Genomic DNA, 24,122 nt, shown 5'->3' with positions numbered 1-24,122 from the left:
TAGCTCAGTGTACGCTGGTGTGTGCTGGGTGCTCAGCCAGAGGCAGCCCCCCGGTCATGGCTGGGCAACGCCAACCCCTTCCCAGAACGCTGATCCAGCTCCCGGCCTGCCCATGGGAAGTCAACAGGATGTGCCAGGGCAGGAGGTGTTTCCTACAAAACAAAGGGAAACACGGTTCTCAGAGGGGCTGCTGGGCGACATTGGCCATACTGTTCATGCCAGGACCTCCCAGTGCAGAGGCTATGGTACATGGGGCAGAAAGGCATAGATTCATGTGTTCATGGATTCGGCACAGGTTGTGAGCACAGGGGATGCAGCCCAGCAGGGAAGGCAGATCCGAAAGGCCACAAGTGCAGAGAGTCCAAGAAGAAGGGACCTTACATCGATGGGTCTTTTGCTCTCAGCCCTGCCTCCCTCTGGTCACTTTGTTGGACATTTCAAGGGTATTACTCCACCTGATCTTCACAGCATTATGCCCATTTTACAGATGAGGAAACTGAAACTCAGAGATGCAAAATGACTTTCCCAATGTCACCCAGCTCTGCTTGACTCCGAAGCACAGGCCTTATCCATAAGACACTCACCTCTCCAGCAAATGCCAGGGCCCTGTCAGTGGGTGCCAGCTGGGTGCCAGCCCGGGGCAGGCGCTGGGGCTATACCATCTCTCATTCACTCTGCCTCCCTCTCCCTTTCTCTCCTTGGGTAGCAACTGAACCATCCGAACATTATCAAGTATTTGGACTCATTTATTGAGGACAACGAGCTGAACATTGTGCTGGAGCTGGCCGACGCGGGTGACCTCTCGCAGATGATCAAGGTGAGGGTGCCTGGTGGGCAGACCCAGCCTGGGAGCTGCCCAGGGTCCCAGCCCTCTGGGACACTCAGCCCCCCTCGCTGATGCCCACAGGCCTCAGCCGTGGCCCAGAGGGTACCCTTTCAGGCCATGTCCCCATTTGCTGTGAGGGCCAGCCATAGACAAAAGAATCCCTCTGGCTACCCCCACGGTCCCAGCCTGCCATGGGCTCATGGGCCACTTCTCCTGCCTCACAGAAGGAGCAGGCACAGAACCCTAATTAGGTCAGATACCACCAGCTCACAGAATCTGGGAAAGTGTCTCCTGGGTTCAGTTGCCTCATTTTACAGGAGGGAAAACTGAGCCCAGAAAGGTTAAGAGACTTTCCTGAGGATACCCAGCAATGTGGGGACAGAGCCGGGTCTGTAGCCCAGGTCTCTGTTTCGAGGCCTGGGACCCTCCTGTGAATATCATCCCCAAGTTGATTTCCCAGAGATTCCTCCAGCCCCTGAGGGGTATCTTCATTCCCATGTAGCAGCCAAGGCTAGGAGTCTCCGAGAGGTTAATTGACTTGCCAAGTCCCACAAGCAGGCTCAGTGCCAAGCCTGTCACTTGCTGTGTATTCCACAGCAGCCCCCATACCACTCCACCCCCTCACCCCCACCTCCTTGGACCCAGGCCCAGGCACACATGAGTCTGGAATCAGGGACCATCGCAGCCCCCGTGATGGAGCACCTACTGTGGGCACAATCCTGCTGACCACTAGCATCACTCACTGAGTCCATACTGTTCTCAGATAGCAAAGCTCAGAGAGGTTCAGTTACCTGCCTGAGGCAGCACAGCCTCTAAGTGGGACCCTCAGGCCCAAGCCCTTAGCCCCACTCTCTGCTTCTCTCTCAAGGCCTTCACTGCCCTGCTGGCTTGACACGAGTCTGCAGGCCACTTTTATGAGTCCCCCTCCCGCCCCCCCGCCAGCTCCCAGCCACACTTGTGAAGGGAACCAGACGTGGATTCTCTGTCTCCCACCAGGCACTGGGGGTTGAGCAGTTGCTCGGCACTTGCTCTTCTGAAATTTGGCTCCTAGGAATACGGGCGTCTCTGGGAAGTGGCATTACTGGAGCTGTTATCACCCGCTTTTATATTTGCGTTGACATATTAATGTATTTGCAGGGATGTTAATCTCCACACAGATCCCTGGTGGGCACAGATGTGCTATATCATGTCTTAGTTCTTTCTTCTCCCCTGCCCCCCACTTTGTCTCTCCTTCACATGTCGCGCTCCCACTGAACACGCATGCACCCAGCACCCACTGTGTGCCAGGCCCATCCTGAGACCGAGGGGTGCTGCCAGCATGGGCGCTGACCTCATCAGGAAGCTCCTCTTCTAATGGGGGGGCAGAGCTGTGAACAGTGAGTCATGAGCCAGTTAGAATAGGCCATGTTCAGGGCCTGCAAGGCAGGAAAGGCTTCCTGGAGGCAGTGACACCTGAGCGGACCTGAGGGGAGACACAAAGTCTACTGGCAGAGCAGTTTGTGAAAACTCCAGGGGGATGCAAAATTGAGGGGGCCCACAAAGCAGTTTGGTCCAGGAGAGCAGTGTGTGAGAGGGGATTAAGGTTAGGGAGAAGCATTAGACCACCCAGGGCCTCCTGGTCCAGGCTCAGAATTTGGGACCTTGCCCTGAGGTCATTGAGAAGCTTCCTAAGACTCATGGTGGAGTAACATGTCAGCTTTGCGTTCTAGAAGAAAGACTGGATGCCTAATAGTGCCGGGGGGGCGGGGTGGACAGGAGTAGGAACGGAAACAACAGAGAAGAGACGTGGAACGCGGCCCGCAGTGAGGGCACTGTTCTGTCAGTCCCAGGAGACCCCAGACTGCTTGCAACCCTCAATCCATGGAGTGGGGCTGGAGCCTGGCAGCTGGGAGGCGGGGGTGATGGGGCAAATCAAATCTCTCCCTTCCCCGAACTTCAGTTTCCACCCCTGTCCCAAGGGATGCATGGGAGGGCACTGTGGGAACCAGACCCTGTGTCCCAAGGGCCCCCAAACTCGGCGCCAAGCATCATGGCTACAGCCATGGTGCTGGCATTTACTGTGGATGCTGAAGCCAGGAACTTCCACCACCCCAAAACCCACCAGAGACTCAGGGCCTCCCCACTAAATGTCACACAGCACTTATTGGATGTGACATTTAGAAAATCCCCTTTCGCAGCCTTGCGCATCCCGCTTAAATGCTGTAATGAGGATTACCCAACATCTCGGCATAAATAACACCCCAGCCCGGCCCAACTCGCAAGCCTGGGGCGCCCGGGGGGGATGGAGGGGTCCTGTGCTGAGGGCAATCGGGGCTGAAGTAGAGATGTGAACACAGTGGCCATGCCAGGCGCCACCTGCCCTGACGCTCAGCCCCTCACCTGGGCCTGTCCATCTGTCTGTCTCCCCACGCAGTACTTCAAGAAGCAGAAGCGCCTCATCCCCGAGAGGACGGTATGGAAGTACTTTGTGCAGCTGTGCAGCGCCGTGGAGCACATGCACTCCCGCCGGGTGATGCACCGAGGTGCGTACGTGCCCCCCGGCTCCTCAGACTTTCCTGAGGAGGTTGGACCACTTTGTACCCCCAAACAAGTGGCTGTCGAGCATCTTCTGTCCTTAGTCGGGTCAGCGAATGAGCATGTACGCGGCCTTGGGCTCCACTACCCACCCATACCTCGTGCCCCGTGTCAAGAGCCTCCCCATGGTGGGTGTACCAAAAGCCAGATAGTTACATGGACCCCAGGGAGCAGGGGCCATGCTCAGTACATCATCGTCAGCCCCCAGTACCAGCCTGGGGCCAGCACAGAGCGGGGTGCAGCAAGGACGGGTGGAAGGGCTCCGCAGGGAGACAACCCAGTCCCAGCCAGCTCTGCCTTGGAGGGCAGGGAAGGAGGCATCCTAGAAAAGGGAACTTTTAATATGGGCTTTGAAGTCTTAGTAGGAGTTGGCTGGGCAAAGAAAATGAGACGCCTACAAAGGTATGTTTCCAAAAGTTGACGTCATCCTGAGTTGTGAAGAAGAAGCCTGCTGGGTGCCAGGAAGGGTGCTGGGTGCTTTACACAGGTTACTTCACTGAGTCCTCCATTCTTCGTTCATTCTACCTGTGTTTACCAGTGTTGCTGTCTGTGAGGCATTGCCCTAGTCACTGGGGAACAGTGCAAGTTACTGCACAGAGCTTTTCCTTCCCTTGTTACATAAATTCTCCAGTGCCTACCATGTGCTAGATACTATTCTAGGCCCGAGGATATAGCTTTTAAAAAGGAAATAAGAGCACAGAGATCCCTGGCCCTAGACCTCACAGCAGCCCTGTGAAATAGGTAAAATTAGACCCATTTATAGGTGAGGAAACAGGCTAAGTTTCCCAAGGCCCCGTGGCGGGGCAGCGCTGGGGCCTTGCTCTGGGGGAGCAGGACTAAAGGCTGGATCTCCATCACCTGGAATTCCCTGCCCTCCCCCCAACCCCAGGCCCCCTCCTCCCTCTGTCCCTCTGATCCCACACCAGCCCCCTTCTTCCCCTGCAGACATCAAGCCTGCCAATGTGTTCATCACGGCCACGGGCGTTGTGAAGCTCGGTGACCTTGGCCTGGGCCGCTTCTTCAGCTCTGAGACCACCGCCGCCCACTCCCTAGGTAAGGGGGCCTGTCTGTGCCCCAGCAGCCCCCAGTCCCAAGTGCCCATGGGAGAGATGTGAACAATCTCTCCACAGTACCTTTGGTTTACTCACCTCTTCAAAACGGTGACCTGAGGGAATAAACCGAGACTCCAGGGGTCCTGGCTGGGGCTTCCCTATGTCCTCGAGCTGCCTTGCCCCTTCCAGGAAAGGATGACTGAGCCCAGTCTGTGGAGCGGGGAGGCGTGGCTCTGTTGTGGTACGCGGTAGTCATTCCATCTTTTTCATTGCTGCGTAATGTTTCGCCTATGGGGCACCACATTTGGTCCCACTCCTCCTGCTGGGGGACATTTGAGCTGTGTCCAGTCTTTGTTTTTTAAACTGTAGTTTTGAAGCTGTGGGGGCTGAGTGCTCCCAGGAGGAGGTGGCATTATGGCTGGACTGTGAGGAGTGAATAAGAGCTGGTGGGGGCAGCAAGGAGGGGAACTGGGTGAGCTGGAGAGCAGGGTCCCCAGGACCTTGGGTAGCAAAGAAGGCAGTGGGGCCTTGAATACTGAGCTCAGTGGGTGGGCACCATCCCAGGAGTGTGGGAGTGCAGTGGGCTGGGTGGGGAAAGAGGCCGTGTCCAGTGTGTGTCTCAGGTCACGTGAAGTACTGTTGAGCTTCAGAACCCACATGCTGGCTACATAACTGAATGCGAAACCTGGAACAACAGAAGATGCAGAATTTTACATTTAACTGGACTAGAGAAGCCAGCAAAGCCTTCCAGGGAAACGCGGACACAGGGCCCCTGTGCATTACAACAGGATGTATCAGCATTGAACCAGGCTAGTGTGCAAACATTTCAGAGGCAGACGGGCGTCCCCCTTCCTGGAGCCAGTTCCAGGCTCTTCGGTGCGGTGTTTGCAGGGGAAGGTGCGCCCAGGACCCCTCCCTGTGTGCTTGTGAACACCTCCCTTCATAACCGCTTCGTCCTCAGCTCCTCTCTGCCCCCCTGCACGGCCCCAGCCAGTGTCTCCTGTCCTCTGACCCTGAGGGCCTGCGGCAGGCCGTGGGCACACACAGCATCTGGTGCTGGTGGAGCTTCTTTCTGGAAGGCACACTTTCCTAATGGAAACTGTCACTGTTCATATAGGTCCCGGTGGCTTAGAGGCTCTCAGGGCACAGCATGCCATCAGGAGAGATGTGCTAACACTCTAGATCAACAGCTCTGAGCTGCTTATAGGGGTGTGAGAGTGTGTGTGTCAGCATGCTTGTGTGTGTGCATGTGTGAGTGTGTGTGCGTGTGTGGGGGGTGTTCTTGCGTGCATGTGGGTGGAGTTGTTGTGAAACTCTCCGCTCCATCTGACCCTGGAGGATACCTGGCACGTTGTTGGTCTTCTGTTTGTTCAAAAAGGAAAGAACCCACTGTCCCATGCGTTTATGACACTTCATTCAGGCCTCAAATAGCGAATGAGGAATCTGAAATCCAGGGAGCTCGAGTAACTTCAGAGTCCCATAGCGGCAGAGCCAGGCCCCGAGTGCAGGTCTCACATGGCTCAGCCCACGCTTCCTCCACCAGGCTCAGGGGCCTTGGGAGACGATGCTGGGTCCTCCCCTGGAGCTCGGCCACGCACTGGCTCCTGGGGGACACCTTGTCTTTCCCTGACCCCTCAGACCCTTCTCTTGGTGAAAATCAGTGTGTCTATTAGTTTGGGACTGTTTGCCTCTCTGGTTAAGAGCTTCAAAAAGCCCGAAACTCAGGGGAAACCATCAGAGGGAAGAGTTAAAGCCACTCTCTCCTGTCCCCTGTCAGTCAGGTCCCAGCCCTTCTCTGTCCCGCTGGGGAGAAGACTGCGGTGCTCGTCAGAGCCAGTTAAAATCACATCATTAGGAGCGGGCAGAAATACAGGCTCACCGACAGCACGAGTTTATCGACTTGACTGCTGCACTTATTATATTAATGAGCAGGAATTGGAACTTGGGAAAGGCTGCCCCTGGAAGCCTTGTCCTTCCTGACGCCTCCGAGCTACTGAATGGCATGGTGGGTGGAAGGAGACCTCCTGGGGTCGAGGTCCCAGAACAGAGGTTGACAGTGCAGAGCCAAAGCCCAGATGCGGGAGAAAGACCCCCTTCCACAGCGAGAGTCTGCAAGCAGCTGACTGAGTCTTGCACACACATTAGTTGGGGAGAGATTGAAGTCATTGCCATTGGATCATGACTCAGGAAGGATGCAGGAGGTGGGGCTGCTTCTCACCCGCACACGGGTATGAATTATGCATCTCTGCAAACCTACTACGTGGGGCTGCTGTGGTGGCAGCCACGTTGCCCTGGCAACCACCTCTCCTGGGCTGCAGACCCACTGGCAGGGCTCATGCAAATCTCATTTCCCTCTGCCACTCCCTCCCCCAGCCCCCACCCCGCCTCAGTATTTGCTAACACGAGGCTGGCATGAAAGGGCATTAGTCATGCCATGGCCGGGCTGACAGGTGCGGTACCCAGCGGTGGCAGAGCGGCTGCCTCGGTGTCAGGCATAGGAGCCGTAATTAGAGCGAGGAACAGAATGAGCGTCAGACGAATTACCAGGCAGCAGATCATATTTGTCAGGAAGGATTGCATACATAAAAATTAAGTGACAGTACACGCCGGCATAATGAAAGAAAAATGAAAGATTTGCCTATACACAGCTCACAAGCTACAAGCAAGTGTCTCGCTCCGAGCAACGGCAGAAGCTGCAAGACAAATTGTGGGACTGGGAGAGCAGGCCCTGCTTCTCAGTAGCCGTGACAGGGTGGCCTCAGGCTGGGGTCAGGGGTGGAAGTGAGGCGGGCTCATGCCCATGGCCGTGCAGGGCCTCACACCGCCTCTCACGTCCTGTTGGGGGGTGACCCCCCGTCAGGTATAGGGGTCAGGGCCTGCTGGCTTTCCCAGGCCGCGAACCCTTGGCCTGGCCGCCTTCCCTGGACTGGGTACAAAGGACATGAGATTAGGTGACCTTCCCTGCTTTCAGGATGCCCCCAGACTGGTGAGGGGACAGAGTCAGTCCCAGGGTGGCATAGGTGGGGACAGGTGGAACCATATCCTGAAAGGCCCACTGTGTGTAGGCACAGTGCTGAGCTCCGTGTTGAAACCAGGGGCAGGCTGCCTCGGCCCCTCCCAGGGCTGCCCTGTATTTCAGTTTTCTGTAGTCACTGAACTCACCAAAGAGGTGAGTTAACAAAGAAGGCAAGGCTTAAAAGATGTTTGAAAAAACATTTTGCTTTTAAAAAAATCATCCCACCAAGGCTTATTATCTCCATTTGACAGATGAGGAAACTGAGGCTCAGGGAAGGCAGTGGATACTGGAGCCCTCAGGGTGCCGGTTCCTCTCCAAGCACAAACCTGCATGCTGGGAAGTGGGCTTGGGTCCTGATGAGTTCTCTGGGTGCAGGGACACCCAGGGCACGGAGCACCCAGCCACTCCAGGAGGAAAAGCCCATCCAACTTCACAGCCGTGGGCCACAGGGAAGTAGGGTGGAGCCTCCTCTCCTTGTTGAATGGCAGCACTCCCACGAGTGTCCCTGTACCTGGCGTTAGGTGGGCCCCATGGGACATTTGCCAAGTGGGCAGACAGTCCTCAGGCCAGTCATCCCTGGGGACCCTGCCAGTGTGGTTCCAGAGCCCTGTGCAGATGCGTCCCTGGCCCTGCTCCCACCTGTCCCAGCAGCGCAGGATGCCTGTGAACAACTGGCCTGGAAAACCTGTTTCAGCAGGTAGAGCCCAGGTTCTGAGTGCTGACACCTGGGCAGGAGGTCATGGGAGGCCACGCCTGCCTGGCCGGTGGTGCCTGCCTCGTCTGCCACATCCCTGGCATTTTTAAGGATACAAACTGTTAGAACAAGACAAGCTGATGCCAGAGCGAGAAGGGGAGGGTCTCAAGGGGACTGCATGTGAAGAACTGATCAGGCCTAGCATACAAACTACAGTTCATTTGTTCGTTCACTCATTCACTCAAGAAGGATTTGTGCCAGGCCCAGCTGCTCACGGGAAGGCCCCTGTCCTCTGGAACTTACAGGCTGGGGATGGAAATGCATTCAGTCTTCGCCAGGAACCAAGCCCTGTTCCAATAATTCTGCCCTGGTATCACCTCATTTAGCACTCCAGGCCCCTGGGGGCGGGAGTCACCGCAGAGCAGGTGACCAGGTCCGGCGAGGTGAGCACCCTTGCGATGCAGATGCGGTGGGCGAAGGTGAGGGTGAGGCGTGCTCATACCTCTTTTTTCCACCTGAGACTCCGAGTCATCTTGGGTGGGACCCCGATACCTGGAAACACAGTGCTGTGCAGAGTCAAAGAATCAAGCCCCCGATCTTCACATCTATTAGAGATACTCAGTGTGGGAACTAGAAATAGGCAGATATTTGTGCCAGTGCAAACAATCTGAAATTAAATCAATGCTGCTACAAGTACAGTGTTTCTCTGACGTTGCTGCTTCTCCTGAGGATTGTATATAGCTTAGCATGGGGTCGGCTGGTAGTTCATTTAAGGAGGACTTGATGATAAGCGGTGACACAGGTGAGCCGGGGGGGGGGGGGGGGGGGGGAGGGGGGGGCGTGCTGGGATCAGGAACAGTCTGGAAAGGCCGCAAATGCCAGGCTGAGGACCTGGCCTTTCTCCTGTCGGGGATGAGGCGGCAGGGCCCCTGCCTTGGTGGGTAGGACAGGTGGGAATGGACAGGACAGGAGGCAACCAAGCAGTCAGTTGTCCAGGCGAATGAGGGCAGCAGGCAGGGGGACAGAGGGGAGGGGACGCCTCAGGATGTGGGGCCTGGTTGGATGTCGGGGGTGGATCACAGAGAGACCAGTGCAGCTCACACTGTCCAACACCAAAGACACTGCTCTCTGAGTTCCAGAACCTTCTTGGTTCTTGCCCTGCTCTCCACTACTCTCTCCCTCCCAGGGTCTGTGGGCAGCCCTGCCTTCCCAGAGCCCTTCCCCATCTTCCACGTGGGAAACCAGGGCTCTGAGGGTTGGGGGAGGGACCCAGGGACCGTGAGCTGGACCTCTCCATTTCACCAATAAGGAAACCAGCCTAAGAGGGAGGCCCAGTTCTCTGCCGAGTGGCTGGAGCAGGTCGGGCCCGCTGGCGGGTGCAGCTCCCAGTGCGCCCTCCCCCCAGCCCGCACTGTCGGGCCCACAGGGGGACCCAGTCTCGCCTGGCCGATGGACGCCGGCGACCCTACATTTCTCCAGCCATTTTCAACTCCACCGTGTGGGAAAGAAGCCCAGCCCACAGACACCAGCCTCTCCTTCATGTGGAATCTTTGCCTTTTTCATAGCTAATGAGCCTGTTTCAAACACTGCGAGCATTTCAAACCATGGCCAAGTTTGTTTTGACAGGAGTGGCGCATCTCAGGGAAGCGGGGCCCCTTTAATCAGCCTCTGCTTTGAGGTCCCCAGTTCTCCTCTGATATCTGCGGGGTTTGAAATCTGGGCATTCTAGGTACAGACACGGGAAGGTCAGGGTTTCTTAGGCTCCTCTTTCATATGCAGAGCTTGGGCCCCCTCTGTGAGTGAGGAGAGAGGGTGGGGGCACACTGGTCTGACGGGGATATTGCTGGAAGGGGATTTGAGACACAGGCTGTTGGCTCCATGTCTGAGCATCCCTGTGGGGCTGTGCTGCTGATCTGCCAAGTGCCCGCGGAGCACCCCCTGGGCGGGATGAGGGCAGGCCCACGCCGCCTTCAGACACCTCCTCGTGCCAGCCTCTCCCACTTTCCCCAGCATCACCGCTCCCCTGGGGTTTGGGGACACATCCTCCAGGGCCCACTGAAAGCTTGGAACCTCTTTGAAGTCTCTCATCTTATCTTGAAAACTCACGCATGTTTTGCATTATGCTTCAGAATGTTTGAGGACTTCTCAGTATAAAAATCCGGTTTCACAGACTTATTCCCAGGGAACACCGGCAAAACAGGAGGAGGGGCTGTGTTCACCCCCTGCAGCTTTGTGCACCCCTGGAGCAAGTTGAGGACCCCTCCGATGAAGCAGAGCACCCCAACTTTAAGACTCACAGACCAAGGTGGAGCATGCCCCTACTCTCCCCCCCAGGGTCAGAGGACTGGAGAATCTGCCCCGAGGTGTGGGGACCCGGTGTCCAGCGGGGACAGCCCAAACTTCTCTCAGTTAGCACTTCATAAATTCATTTGGTCCACAGATGTTCTGAGCATCTGAAGGGCTGGCGGGTGGTTGAAATTTTACACAGCTCCTCCCGAGCTGTAACGTGCACCAGCATCTCCAGGGAGCTTGTGTGAGGTGCCGGTGTTCATGTTCCAGCCCTGGAAGTTCTTATCCTGTGGTGCTGGTGTGGGGCTGGAACCAGAGTTGTAACGAGCTCCTCCAGGGGATTTGGCTGCAGCCACTGATCAACCCAGCCTTTCCTTGATCAACTGGCTCCTTCCAGACACTTCCTTGGACAGGCAACTCACTACCTCCCAATGGGCCCAGCACAACATCAGAGCTCAGTTAACATTGGGTAGAGATGGATGAATGGACAATTACGGATGGATGGACAGATGGACTGTTGAATGGGTGGATAGATGAGCAGATGGATGATGGATGGACAGACTGATGGATGTCTGGATCAATGGCAACTGCAGCACTGGCATCTTAGAAGAAAGTCCAAATTACATCTGAGTGTTTGCCTTCATGCCTTAAACCAGTGGAAAACGGGGTGAAAGCAGAAAGAGCAGTGAGGAGGTGGACGGGCGGCAAGTAGGCAGAAGGGGTGGTGTGTTCCCTAACCTTTCTCTCCCGCGGCCCCAAGGCTTTTACCACAAGTAGAGCTGAGGCAGGGATCAGAGCCTCGGCAGAGGGAGAAAGTGGTGACAAGACACAGACAGACCCAACGTCCTCACTGAGTAGCTAGCTGTCGCTGGCCAGGGGAAGGGCAGTTGAACTGGACGTGAAGGAACTCGCCAGGAGGCGAAGGGAACAGCATGTGCAAAGGCACAGAGATGAGTTGAAGAGCAAGCTGGGGTTGGGTTTGGGGGAGGGCAGGTGTTGGGGACTCGAGCAGGGGCCAGGTACTCAAAGCCTTCACTTTCAGATGGGCCTGGCCACTGTGCCGGTCCTTTAGATCTGCCCAGGCAGATCTGACATGAGCAGAGGGAAGACAGTGTGGCAGGAGGCGGCAGGGCTGGCCCGCACTCCTAGCCCGGAGGGGGCTTGGCCATGGGTCTTCGGGGTGCAGTGCAGCCAGACAGTGGGCACTGCTGTCTCTCCTTGCGGACAGGGCCTCCGATCCTCTTTTCCCCCACTGTCCCTGCTGTCTGTGTGTATCCTGTCAGCCCCACGTGGCCTTTCAGTGTGGAGACGGTTCTCACCTCCTAGGCATGTCCATCAACAGCACCCTGAGCGCTGGAATCACTTACAGTTTGGGCTGAGGTTCCCGCTGTTAACTGAGAACTGTTTGGATGTCACCCCGCGATTTGGTTATGACAAGTCATCCATTTCACACTTGCCTGTTCATTGTCTTCTTGCTCCCTCATGACCAAAATATACAAGACGCTGCCACCGGAAGCTGTAGTTTGCTTCTAGAATCCCACAGGTACTCGCACGTTGACTGACAGCTCTTTCTGCTGAATGGCAATTAGCCCCTGACTTTAGCCCTAAAATATACGTAGGATTACGCAGTTCTCAAACCCTGTGCGTCAGTGGTGGTTGCTGTCCTTGTTGGGGGATTATTGCCATCAGAAGTGCTGGTTGCTCTGATAGAGTAGAAGTCAGGGCTCCCTCGTGGGCAGCCATCGGTTAAGGAAACAGTGCACTGGGCTGTAAGAAACAAGTGTGAGCACTGACATGCGCTGTCTGATAATGTGAAATGGATTCATTGACTCAGTGAGTAGACGCTTACTAGGTGCCCATTGTGACCTGTGACCTGGCCCCAGGCAGGGCGCAGGGAACACCTCCGTAAACAAGGTCACACCCCCGGGGAAACCTGAACCTGGGCTTCCAACACCTCACAGCCTCTACACGTCCATGCGACAGATGCTCTCATACATCTCCAGTGAGGTGAGAAAAACAAAATAAAGCTTTCAAACAGCTAAACATTTTCCATGTAAAAAACGCTCCCTGATTTTGAGATGAGTTTTCTAGAGTGAAAGTGTCTTTTCTTTTTAAAATAATGGTGACACTGAATGGTAGTTGGGGTTTTGCATTTTTTCAGCACCTTTACTTGGCAAAACTTAGTTGCCCTGAAACATGTTTGGCCCATGAAACCCTGAAGCCGTGATGGACCCCTGTTTCGGGGGCCTGTGCTTTCCAAGTCCAGCTCAGGGACAGGCCTGTCCTCCCAGGGTCCCGTGCATTTCCGTGGTGCCAGACGTCTCTCCTTCCCAGGATGGTCAGCCACATCTCAGGCTCAGCTAGCCTCCGCCTTGCTGGACTTCAGCTTCCTACACAGACTCTGGCCAGTCCTTCTGTAAAATGAGGATGCCTCCTCATGGCACTGTTAGAAACAGAAATGAGCTAACACATGACATGCTTGGTCAATGTTAACAGTGGTGGTTGGTCAGTTGCTACCCAGAGCTTGGCTGCTGCATCCCACTTCCCCGGGCAGTTGGCAGAAACACCAATCCCAGATGCCCAGTCCCCAGATTGATTCTCAGGTCTGGGTAGGTCCCTGTCCCCAGGGGCTTTTAGTACCCTGCTAGCACAGGAACCTTCGATCTGGCCCAGCCCTCTCATTTGAAAGAGGGGACAGGAGGAGAGGGAAAGGAGCTGCCCAGGGTCCCTGTGAGACTGAGCCTGGGTCTCTCGCCAGCCCCATGCCCTTCCCTCCCTTGTGCTCGCGTGCCCTGCCCCTGCACAGAGAATAAGCACCCACTCCCTTGCTGTGTTTCAGTGGGGACGCCATACTACATGTCACCGGAGAGGATCCATGAGAACGGCTACAACTTCAAGTCCGACATCTGGTCTCTGGGCTGTTTGCTGTATGAGGTGAGCTCAGGGCACTTGGTAGGGTTTTCATGGTGGGCATCCAGCCAGGCTGGGGGCACCCCACCAGCTCAGTGTGGGAACCCAGGGATGGGCGATATCCGCCTGTGGCATCTGGGTCCATTCCCAGATCTGGTGCCATCCTGGAAGGAGGGACAGGACATTTCTGAGTCTCAGTAAGCTCAGACGTGAGACACCGTGAGCAAATAGATGCCCCGCCCATTTTAGCCAGCCACCCTTGGGCCTCAGATGACTGGGGCTCAGGGGAGCACAAGCCATTTTCAGCCATGAAGCTCTTCCAGAGGGAGGGAGGGAGACCCGAGCCTCTAGTATCTCTAGCTGGTGTCCACACTACCCAGGCCCTGGACCACCTCATGCTGAAATCCTCTCCAGCTGCCCCTCCAAGTCCAGTTACTTCTTCTGGTGAACACTGTGGGCACGGGGGCTGCCGAGGCCAGTGACAAAGCCAAGCCCAGGTCACGTGCTGACCTGGCTGTCCCTGGGCTCAGTGCTCCACCATCAACAATCCTGCCCACCCACCCACGCCCCAGCCAGGGTCTGAACAGGGGATTCCAACCACCTCTAAGTGGACATCGTCTGCCCGGTGTCATCCTGAGGGGGAGGGGCTGCTGCCCTGTGTCTCCCAGGACCAAGCAAATGCCCTTTGCTTAGCAGGCGGCCAGGGGGTGCTGTTTTGAATTAGTGTGCGCGCCTGTGCATGTGTGCGTGTGTGTGTGTGCAGCTCAGATAAGCATGTTAATTTGGGTGAGAGATGCAGCATCCTGATGTGGACCTAGACTTTGGCCAGCAGGAAGCCCAAGTGCAGCTCAGCTCCCGTCCCCGTGGACTCAGCCCTGTCCTCCTGCCCATGTGGTTATTGTCCCTGGTCCAGATGGTGTGTCCTTGTTTTCCATTCCGCATTTGGGATTTCCGTAAGCTGCACCCTGCCTCTGTGAACCGTGAGGGTCTTCAAACATAAACCAACAGGCACACAGGCTGACTAGTGTGGGACAAGTGCCCATGTCCCCGGGGCCGGTGGGGAGGAGGCAGCGGGCCCCCTGTGCCTGTACCACGCCTTCCACGCGAGATCCGGCCTGCTCCCTGCCCCAGCCTGCGTCCCAGCTCCTAGCGGCAGATGCATCTGAGCCGGTCCGCAGTGCTCGCCTCCCGGCCTCTGGGCCAGGCAGCTCTCCGGGTCCTTGTCTTGGGCACCTGAACGCATGTCTAACGAGGCAGCTTCCATGTTAGTGGCTCCCGCGCAGAAGCTCTGGTTCGCCGGGGTGATTTATTTGTTGGCAGTGTGTGGGACCACGCGGCTTGCAGCCTGGGAGGGACATATCGGCAGTGGGAAATCGATGAAATCAATCAGTGGGTCCTGTGGGCACTGACATCCTCAGGGACAGCAGGGCTGATCTCAACCTAATGGCCCTGGGCCTCCCACAGAAGGGGACTTTCATGGCTGATGTGGCCGGGCATGGCCAGCCCCTCCAGAGGTAACAGTTGGCGAGGGGCTCTGCCCTGGGCTCCCACCCCTCTCCCCACTCCCCTAGCCCTGCCGGGAAGTAGAGGCGAATGTTTTCCCAGCAGACAAGAGAGGGAGACGCATCTGAGCCTGGGGTTTGGTAATTGGAAGGAAACATCCCACAGACACGACTGAAGCTCCCGCCACACAGCCTTTGGTGTGTTCCTGGGGTACCAGCCTGAAGAGCTGTGACAGAGGCTCCCCCACCCACTCCAGACCACATCTAAGGATTTGGTGTGGCCCCCAAAGAGCACACTTGGGCACAGAGCCAGGGAAAACCTGTCCCTGATAGGGATAGGCCTGCCCTTCCCTGAGCCCCAGTGGGGACAGGAAGAAACAAAGCCCTTGGTTTTCTGTGGCTTCCGTAACCGCTCACAACAAAGTTGATGGCTTCACGCAACATAAAATTATTCTCTTACCGTTCTGGAGGCCAGAGGTCCAAAGTCAGTTTCACTGGATTAAAGACAAGCGTCATCAGGGCTGGTTCCTTCTGCCGCCTACGTTCCTGGGCTCGTGACCCCATCACTCCCTCGGCACACCTCCTCCTCTTCTGTAGGGAAATCTCTCTGCCTTTCTCTTATAAGGACACTTACGGTTACATTTAGGGCCCACCTGGATCACCTGGAAGTCTTAATTTAATCACACCTGCCAAATCCCTTTTGCCATGTAAGGTAACACATTCACAAGCTCCAAGGATTGGGACAAGGACCTCTTTAGGGGCCATTGTTCAGCCCACCACACCCCATTTTACCTGGGCAACGGGATGTCCACCGAGGACCTCCTGAGGTCACCTAAGATGCTGATGTTGACCATGGCTAGTGCAGTGAGGAGCCACCCACCACAAGGCACTACACCTGGCCCGTGCCCTCAGGGGTGTGTGCCAGGTGGGATCTGTCTTGAAGAGGTCAGCATAGGAGATGCCACACAGCTCAGCAGCTGGAGTGACACTGCCCTGGACACCAGAATGAATCACAAGAATTGCAGCAGCCTGGTCCCAGCCTCGCTCTGAGGGAGTAACTGAGGCTCAGAGAGGTGGAGAGCCTTCCTGGTGTCACACAGCAAGGAAGCAACCAAGTGGGGCCCTGGACCCCAGGCTGCCTGTTAAAGCTTGTTCTGTAGACAGGAGCCTGACCTGTTCCTTCTCCCCAGCCAGCGGGCTAGGCATGGCCTTGGTGAAGAAGGAGACACGGAGTCTCTGCCCAGAGCCCCTGGGAGGGCAAAGCCAGGTTGTGAGGAGGCCCAAGTGACTTCAGTGGCCCCTCCTCTGCCCCGGGAGCTCCCAGCAGAGATGCCCGAGTTCCGCCGGCTGTGTTGGAAGGCCTGATGCTTTATTTTCATTACCCAGCACGCCCCGTGGAGGCGCCCAGCAGGCTGCCCGGCTCTGCAGAATTTATTTATCTACATGGGAGCTGAAGGAATTGGCTCATTCAGTGCCAGCTCCAGGATCCTCAGCTAGGGGGGCCTCACAGCTGCCCCCAGGAGCCTGTGTGGGACTGCAGCCTGGCTAGAAAGCAGGCCAGGAAAAGACCAGGAATCAATTGCACTTGCTGGGAATCCTGCTCTGGAATTCTGGCCTGAGCCAGAGAATGGTCTGGATGCCCTCACTTCATGGGGGAGCAGGGCTGCAGACTGCTTGGTGATGGGCCTCTGGATTCAGACTCTGGGACGTGCTGGGCAGATGCTGGGTGACGAGAGGGGTGTCTGAGTCCCTGACAGGGTGGGAGTCACAGACAATCGCTGTCCTCTCTGCAGTCAGATTCCCCTTGTCCGTCTGACATCTCCGATCACACACCAGTTCCTCTGAGTACTCCCCCCCAGTGGGTGCCAGTGCCTGTACTCTCCCATCTCCCTGGCTGTGTGTCCCAGTAATGCCAGGCAGAGAAAGTTCTGCATTTGAGAAACAGCCCTGGGAGCCATGGCTTTGGCAGTGCTAACGAGGTAACCAGCATCAGCCCCAAAGAGCAATTCCTCTTCTCAACCAGAGGAAGGGCGTCACCGGTACAGGGAGATCTCGCCATCCACAGTCATCCGTCTGATCCCAGCGTCCCACGCAGCCCCAGAGGTTCCTTCACAGCCCAGTGCCCTGATCTGGGTGGATGGCCCGTGGCCGGCAGCTGGAGGAGGTTCGCTGCTCCCGCCAGAATCTGCATTTGGGATGGAGAAGCCACTGCTCACAGGAGCTCTCTTGGCCTCTGCTGGCATGGCCCACTGCTGACCCTGTTCAAGCTTTTCCGAATAGTATAGGGAAGGTGCCAGGAAGGAGGGAGAAACCATCTGAAGGGAATGGCAGGCAGATATAGGGCTTGCCCCTCGCCAATTTCTGGGCCCCTTTTGGAATCGCAAACAGCAAGGCTTTTGCAAATCAGATCAGACCGGCTTACGGAAAGCGTCACCAAGTTCCTCTCCCAGGTCGGACACATTAAAAACCAGGGCCTGTGTTATGGGGCCAGCATTTAAATGTCCTTTCTACCCTGAACAGAAACTCTTTGCAGGAAAATCCATCTTAATCCCCCCACCATGACTCCGAAGGCACCCAGATCATCCTGAGTGACCCCCTGGAGCCTCAGCTGCTCTCCGCTGTGGCAACAGATGTTCTTTTGAAACTGCTCAATTAACCCTTTGCACCCAAGGTTCTCATATTAATGCTTGGAAATGCATCACCCATGCGATGCCATTTTGTACGCTTAGTGGTGACGCTGGTTCCCGGTCAGGCTGGCGGAGCCATAGGAGCAGGGCCTCTACACACTCAACCTTCCCTGCCAAGTGCCAGGGCCACGCACTTTATGCAGCCTTCTCTCAGTTTATGCAGGTTCCCAGCCCTCTCAGGGGGGCCCAAACCCCTGGTCCTGGTGGGTAGAGAGGTGAGGCTGGCCCCAGACACCCACCTGGAAGCACACAGCCTGGCCCAGGCACCTGAGCTCACAGCTACTGCCCAGATACACTCCTGGACCTGGGTCAGAGGAAGCCCCCAAATCTCCAGGCTACACTGCAGCCTCCCCAATGGCCATTTGGAAACCCAAGGATGCTGCCTGGGCTCTGAAGCCCCCTGGGCCCTTTGGAGGCAGGCCCTGCTCTTGGGAAAATAAGCCAATGGGTACCCACAAAGCCAGCTCCCTGCCGTGAGATAAGGAGCACTGGGCCACCCTCCAGGCCCGAGGACAGGGAGGGTTCCTCCGTATCCCAGGGCCCCGTCAGCACCGGAGCCCAGGAGCCCTCGGCCGGGATCTGTACAGAGCGGTCTTGGCAACCTGGCTCCCTCAAGAGAACTAGGGCCAAACGGACAGACAGGCACAATTACCCGACTGCACTTCATTAGCAGGAGGCGTCGGGCCGCCTTTTGGCGGCAGGCAACAGTGAGTGGAGTGACACGAAGCACTTGAATCCCATTATGGATTAATCAGCAGATGGGCCTCGGGCTCCGTGCGGGGCCACCGTGGGCTGCCTCGTGGAGCCTGCCCCATGGCTCCCGCCCGCCCCCTTTGAAGACATCCCCCAACAGTGCTCTGAATGGTGGGGTGAGGAGTCTGGGTGCCCTCCAGACGGGGAGGCCTGGTAGTTCCCTGACTGGGTGAGAACCCCGCCGGGGCTACCACAGTTCTTCCACTTCCCAGTGCCCCAGGAGCCGGCCTGCCTTCAGGGCGCAGCCTGGGCCACAGCCTCATCAGAGCCCGTGACGGCTCAGCGTGGGTGCCTCCTCCTGGGCCCGCCAAACCTCACAGCCCTGCAGGTGGAGCCTCTTCCCGTTTGGGGCAAAGGTCAGGCACAGCCAGCACACACCAAGAGAGGGCAGAGCGGGGACTAGGAGAGTGGCCGCTGGCTGCAGAGCTGGAGCTTCAGGGAAGCACAGGGCTCCAGGGTCGCAGCCGCCCCACCTTCCTCCTCCTGCCTGCCCTCCCTGATGTCTGGGCATCCCACTTCCAAGACAGCAGTAGCCAGGCCTTCGGGCAGTAGCTCTGTCGTGGGCTGGTAAAAACAACCAAAATTAAAGCCAAAAATGAAATGCCTCCCCCTCCCCCCCAATATGTTTGTCCTTAGGTAATTCCCTAAATTTATTACTTCAATAGACATCCTCCCACAGGCATTTTTGGAATCGCTTCTTAGAAATATAGGACGATGCCCCGAGGGGACCTGTGGGCCCAGGCATCAATCCCAGGGAGCAGAGCCCCTGTTCCACCACCTGCTATGTGCCGCGACCACCATCTGCCCTCAGGGGCGAGGCATGAGGTGGGCATGGGCCTGCACGTGGCTGGCCCCCAGTATTCACGTGGCCCCTGCACGTGGCTGGCCCTAGTATTCACGTGGCCCCGGCACGTGGCTGGCCCCCAGTATTCACGTGGCCCCCTGCACGTGGCTGGCCCCCAGTATTCACGTGGCCCCCTGCATGTGGCTGGTCCCCTGATTGCCTTTAAAGTTTTGTCACTGAAACCCTTGTCTCATTTAATTTGTTTGTGTAACAAGGACCATGTTAAAACGGCCACTTATGTCAAATCCCAGCCACCTCAGGCTTTTGGGGATGTCCTGCTGGACAGTCGTTGCAGTGGGGACCAGAAAAGGACCACACCCCAAACTGGACCTCAAGGCTGAAAATTCCTCTCTCCTACCCCCTCCCCCTGCAGATGGCTGCTCTCCAGAGCCCCTTCTATGGAGACAAAATGAACCTTTTCTCCCTCTGCCAGAAGATTGAGCAGTGTGACTACCCGCCTCTCCCTGGGGAACATTACTCTGAGAAGGTGAGTCGGCTGCGGCCAGGGCCAGACCTGGTGAGCCCCAGACGGCTTGTGGGGAGGGGGCTTGAGCTTGGGTTCAATTGACAGGGTGGGGGAGGGAAATTTCTGGGAAGGTGACTCGGAGGGAAAAGTCAATTATTGTTACTGAAGAGCTTTTACACCAGTGTGGGCCCAAAAGCAGGTTGGTGGCCCACCCTCTGGTACAGAACCCAGGAGCCAACGAGGAGGTAGTCGGCACACCTCTGGGTATGCGGCCCCCAACCTGGGGCCCGAGTGTGAGGCTCACTGCCACATGTCCCGGTCCCGGGTTCCAGAGAAAAGCTCCGCCTAGTGTCAGACACAGGAACAAGACGTGAGGCTGGAGGGGGCAGGGCCTTGGCCCCCACCACCACCGTTGGCTGCCACTCCGCTCCAGTGACAGGAAACCGCGGCAAACGCACTGGTGTCCTTGCTGTCGCAGACCTAAGTGACACCTTGGGTGGTTTTTTAATCCTCACTTGATATTTTTTCCATTGCTTTTTTTCAGAGAGAGAGAGAACATTATTGATGTGAGAGACACACATTGATTGGTTGCCTCCTGCACAACCTGGGGATCAAGCCTGCAACAAAGATAGGTGCCCTTGATCAGGAATCAAACCCAGGACCCTTCAGTCCATAGGGCAACGTTCTAACCACTGAGCAATACTCGCTAGGACACACCTTGGATTTTTATTTTCAACATTTCCACTGGGTACAGGGGCTCTGGACACGGACTCTAACAGGTCTGCACTGGGCTGTGTCAGGTACCGTGTGTTAGCGTCACCTTCCCCAGTTCCGTGACCTTAAAAACAGGGCTAATATTTGCCTTCATGAGCAAAATGCGAGGGTGAAATGACAGGTTTACAGCCCAGCACAGCTGAGAGTATCGACAGATGCACATAGGTTTACGTGTTCCCTTCAGTGTTCTTGGGCATGACACTGAACTACTCTCACTTTTCTCATCTGTAAAATGGGGATACTCCTAGGACCTACCTCACAGGGTCAGTGCATGTGATGTGCTCAGTCTAGTGCCAGGCTGACATTGACGCCATCATCAAAAGGAGCCTTTGGACGTAGCACAGGGCCTGGCTCAGAGTAAATGCTCAGTAAGCGTCAACTACTTTATTGTCATTTCTGTTCAAGGTTAATGCTAGTAGATGTTATTGTTATTTCTGTCCAAGGTCAACCTAGTGCCTGTGAAGGGGAGTCAGACCTCCCTGGGCCTGCCCTGCCCTGGGCCTCATGACAATGACATCTCACATTTATGACCCACTGTGTTGGATCCTCCCCATCCCATTTTACCAATGAGGAAACTACACAGCCCGATTAAGTCATTTGTCCAGGGTTACATAACTTGCAAGTGGCAGAGGCAGGCTTTGAACCCAACCTTTGAGCTTGATGCCACGCTCATTGGCTTCAGACTAGGCTGTGTGTCTGGGAGCGAGAGGTGCTTCTTGGCCCTGGAGTCCCCAGCACACCTCACTTTTTAAGTTCTCTGGCCTCTTAGAAATGGAAATAGACACTTGTTTTTCTTATAAAATTTTCAAACATGCAGTTATGCTAATAGCATGGTCTACTCACAAATGATGATTGAGGTCACATAAACTTCACTTTAATCCAGTTTTCTTGGGTACTTCCCCTGTCAGAGGCCTGCCACAGCTCCCTTTCTCTGAGTACTGTAAAGACTGAAAAGTATTGTCTCATCCTGGGCAACCTCGGTCTCCAGGAGTGTCGAGCCGGCTGCAGGCTCAGCTCATCTGCCCCAGGCCTCCCAGTGTTTATAAAGCGGTGGAGTCCCAGAAAGGAGACACGCAGCTCAGAGGGATGCTCACCATGCCTGACCCGGAGGAACCCCGTTTGCAGCCCGGAACACCTCAGGAGTGACTCGTGGATTGTGTACAGCAGCCCGGGGCCTCCACATGACCATTCTGCCCTCCCCAGACTCCCCTGAGCATGGCCATGGAATCCACATGAGCCCCCTTATTTAGGACCAGCGCTCTCCCACTGCTGCCCCCGACCCCGCAGGGCCAGCCAGGCCTTCCAGCAGCAGGTATTTAAGTGAAAAAATTACAGTGAGCCCAGTGATGCAAGTTAAGATGTAGGCTTTTTAAGGTCATTATTTTAATTACCATTAAAATAATTGGCACTCTGGCTATCAGAAAGGAGGCGATCAGAGGCTCAAGGCGCCCCTCCCCCAGCCCAAGGCGGGTGCAGCCTTCAGTGTCTGTATAATTAAAAGCTCCGTCTTTCGTGAGCACAATAGAGAGGCCAGGGGGTGGGCAGACTGCAGCCCTGCTGCATGTTAATGCGTTTATTATGATCAATAAGCCCTCGCCTGGAGTTTTGTCCTCTGGCTTGGGCATCTGCGTGACTGACAGCAGACACACGCACAGAGTTGCCTAGCTGTGTGGACAGCTGAAAGTTCAGAATTATTTGGGGCTAACCACTCCTACAGTCTCAAAGCATGGCCTTCGAGACTGGACAGGTGTTGGACCGGCCCTGGCTCTGCCGTGGCTGTGACGCACCCATCGCCTACCCCCTTAGTGTCGTCCCTCACCCTCGGGTGGCCATGCGGGCCGTGGGAGCGGCTGCGGCGCTGCGGCGCCTCGGCCAGGCCGCCCTGGGACTAACGCCAGCTCCTCTCCCTTGCAGTTACGAGAGCTGGTCAGTATGTGCATCTACCCCGACCCCAACCAGAGGCCCGACATCGGGTACGTGCACCAGGTTGCCAAGCAGATGCACGTGTGGACTTCAAGCACCTGAGCGCGGCGCGGACGGGCGCCTCGGCAGCCAGCGCCACTCTGCCCCGAGTCTCCTCTCCGAAGCGGCCGCCGGCAGCCCAGTCACCTCAGCCCGGAGGCTCCAGCAGGTCCCCCTGGGGCCGGCTTTACCGCAGGCGCTGACTGCGGAGCGGCTGGGGGAGGGGCACTGGTCACGTTACTGGTGGTCAAATCCAAAACTTCTTTCTTTAAACTGTTGTGGACAATCTCAGTAGGGTTAACGAGGGCGCGTGGCTCAGCGAGCCAGCGACACGCCCCTGTACTGTGAATCTAGGGAATTCCTCCAGTGACTGGGCAAGGTTGATACTAACGGAACCCAGGACTGATCTTAGCGAGCATTTGAAAATGGCTGGCGGCGAGTTCGGTAGCGTAGAATCTTTTCAGTCAAGCTGTGCGCTTCATTTACTCTTGCAAAGGGGTAAAGTGGGCATAATTTTTTGAGTAGAGTGGAAATTTTCCTAATATTTTTATCTATGTTTATAACAATGAATGAGGATTCAGAAGACAAACAGCATCTGAAAGGCACGTCCTCCCTGCAGTCAGCTCGGCCACCTCCTGAACACCCGCTCTGCGGGCACTGGCCACCCGCCCGAGTGCTGGCAGTTCACTCAATGATCAGTGTTAAGTGTTTTCCTCTGTGGGACGGAAACGCGGGACACAAAACTATAAATACAAAACATGCCTTCAGGCTGTTGTCTGTACAAGTTCTGGTTCTGCAACTTCCCACCATGACCCTGGGCAAGTTTCTTAGCCTCTCTGAGCCTTAGTTTCCTCATCCATAAAATGGGACTAATAATACCCTCAGGGTGCTGACGGAATTTGAAATAAAATATGCAAGTTGTCCAGCACATTGTAGATGATCCAAAACGGGCAGCCACTCACCCCTTCACAAATCTCAAGTCCATGGACCATGTAAATCAAGAATTAATGTACAACCGTATTATGTCTAGGAAACCAGAAATGTGTTCCTTTATTTCTTCTTCCCAAATAGGATTAACTGTGAAAACTAATTTATAAATGTGAACTTAAGGAAAACTCAAGCTCTGAAGGAAATAGTTTGAATTTTGTCTTTATACTCAAGTTAATCCTCAAATGGTCCAAGTTGTCGTCCACTGACTTGGTGACAGTTCAGCCGTCCAGACAGAGCACACGCCCGCCCCTACATCTGTGTGCTGGCCTGACAGGCCTCCCTGGGGATCAAGGACTTGGGCTGGGCCACTGCTCGGTTTCCATGTGTGAACTCTGTTCTACTGTTAATACTGTCGGGTTTGAGAGATTTTCTTCAGATGCCACGTTTGCTTTGTACGTGTTCTCCATGTTTGAAATAAAATGGGGAGAGGGGGTTACTTGTGTGAATGAGTATAATTTGTGGATAACTTTAAAACAGTTTCACACTGTAGCACAATTCCTTGAGGCACCTTTAAAAAGTTACTCAGGACCCAGACATTCTGAGTAATCCCCGGATTTTTTCAAGCTCCCAGACAATTCTGACAGTAATCAGCCAAGTTGCTGCCCTCAATAATTCCACTGTTCTCCCTGCCCCACTCCTGGCAGTTTTCACCGGGGAGTCTGGCCCAAGAGCAGGTTCACACCAGAAGATGTGGTACTGAGCCTCTCTCGTGCCCCCGCCATGCTCGCTCTGGGGGACTCAAGGCCCTTCTCCTACTGAGCACTCACCACTGAAAGTTTTTCA

At 55.7% G+C, this 24,122-nt stretch overlaps 1 protein-coding gene across 3 annotated transcripts in view; it reads left to right on the top strand.

Annotated features, from left to right (window-relative positions):
* The window catches only part of NEK6 (NIMA related kinase 6), a 69,120-nt gene extending 45,345 nt beyond the window's left edge, over positions 1–23,775 (top strand). For all 3 annotated transcript variants that reach the window (XM_081150950.1, XM_081150949.1, XM_081150951.1), the window contains exons 5-10: positions 707–817; positions 3,240–3,348; positions 4,346–4,453; positions 13,291–13,385; positions 19,521–19,634; positions 22,302–23,775. In XM_081150950.1, the coding sequence (XP_081007076.1) occupies positions 707–817; positions 3,240–3,348; positions 4,346–4,453; positions 13,291–13,385; positions 19,521–19,634; positions 22,302–22,412 (648 nt within the window). In that variant the 3' untranslated portion in view covers positions 22,413–23,775. The remainder of the gene's footprint in view (positions 1–706; positions 818–3,239; positions 3,349–4,345; positions 4,454–13,290; positions 13,386–19,520; positions 19,635–22,301) is intronic.
* The last annotated feature ends 347 nt before the right edge of the window (positions 23,776–24,122 follow it).

The sequence above is a fragment of the Miniopterus schreibersii genome, assembly GCF_964146895.1.
Source record: "Miniopterus schreibersii genome assembly, chromosome: 11".
Lineage (NCBI taxonomy): Eukaryota > Metazoa > Chordata > Mammalia > Chiroptera > Miniopteridae > Miniopterus > Miniopterus schreibersii.
The sequence above is the reverse complement of the archived record's forward strand: the minus strand, read 5'-3'. Positions and strand labels throughout refer to the sequence as shown.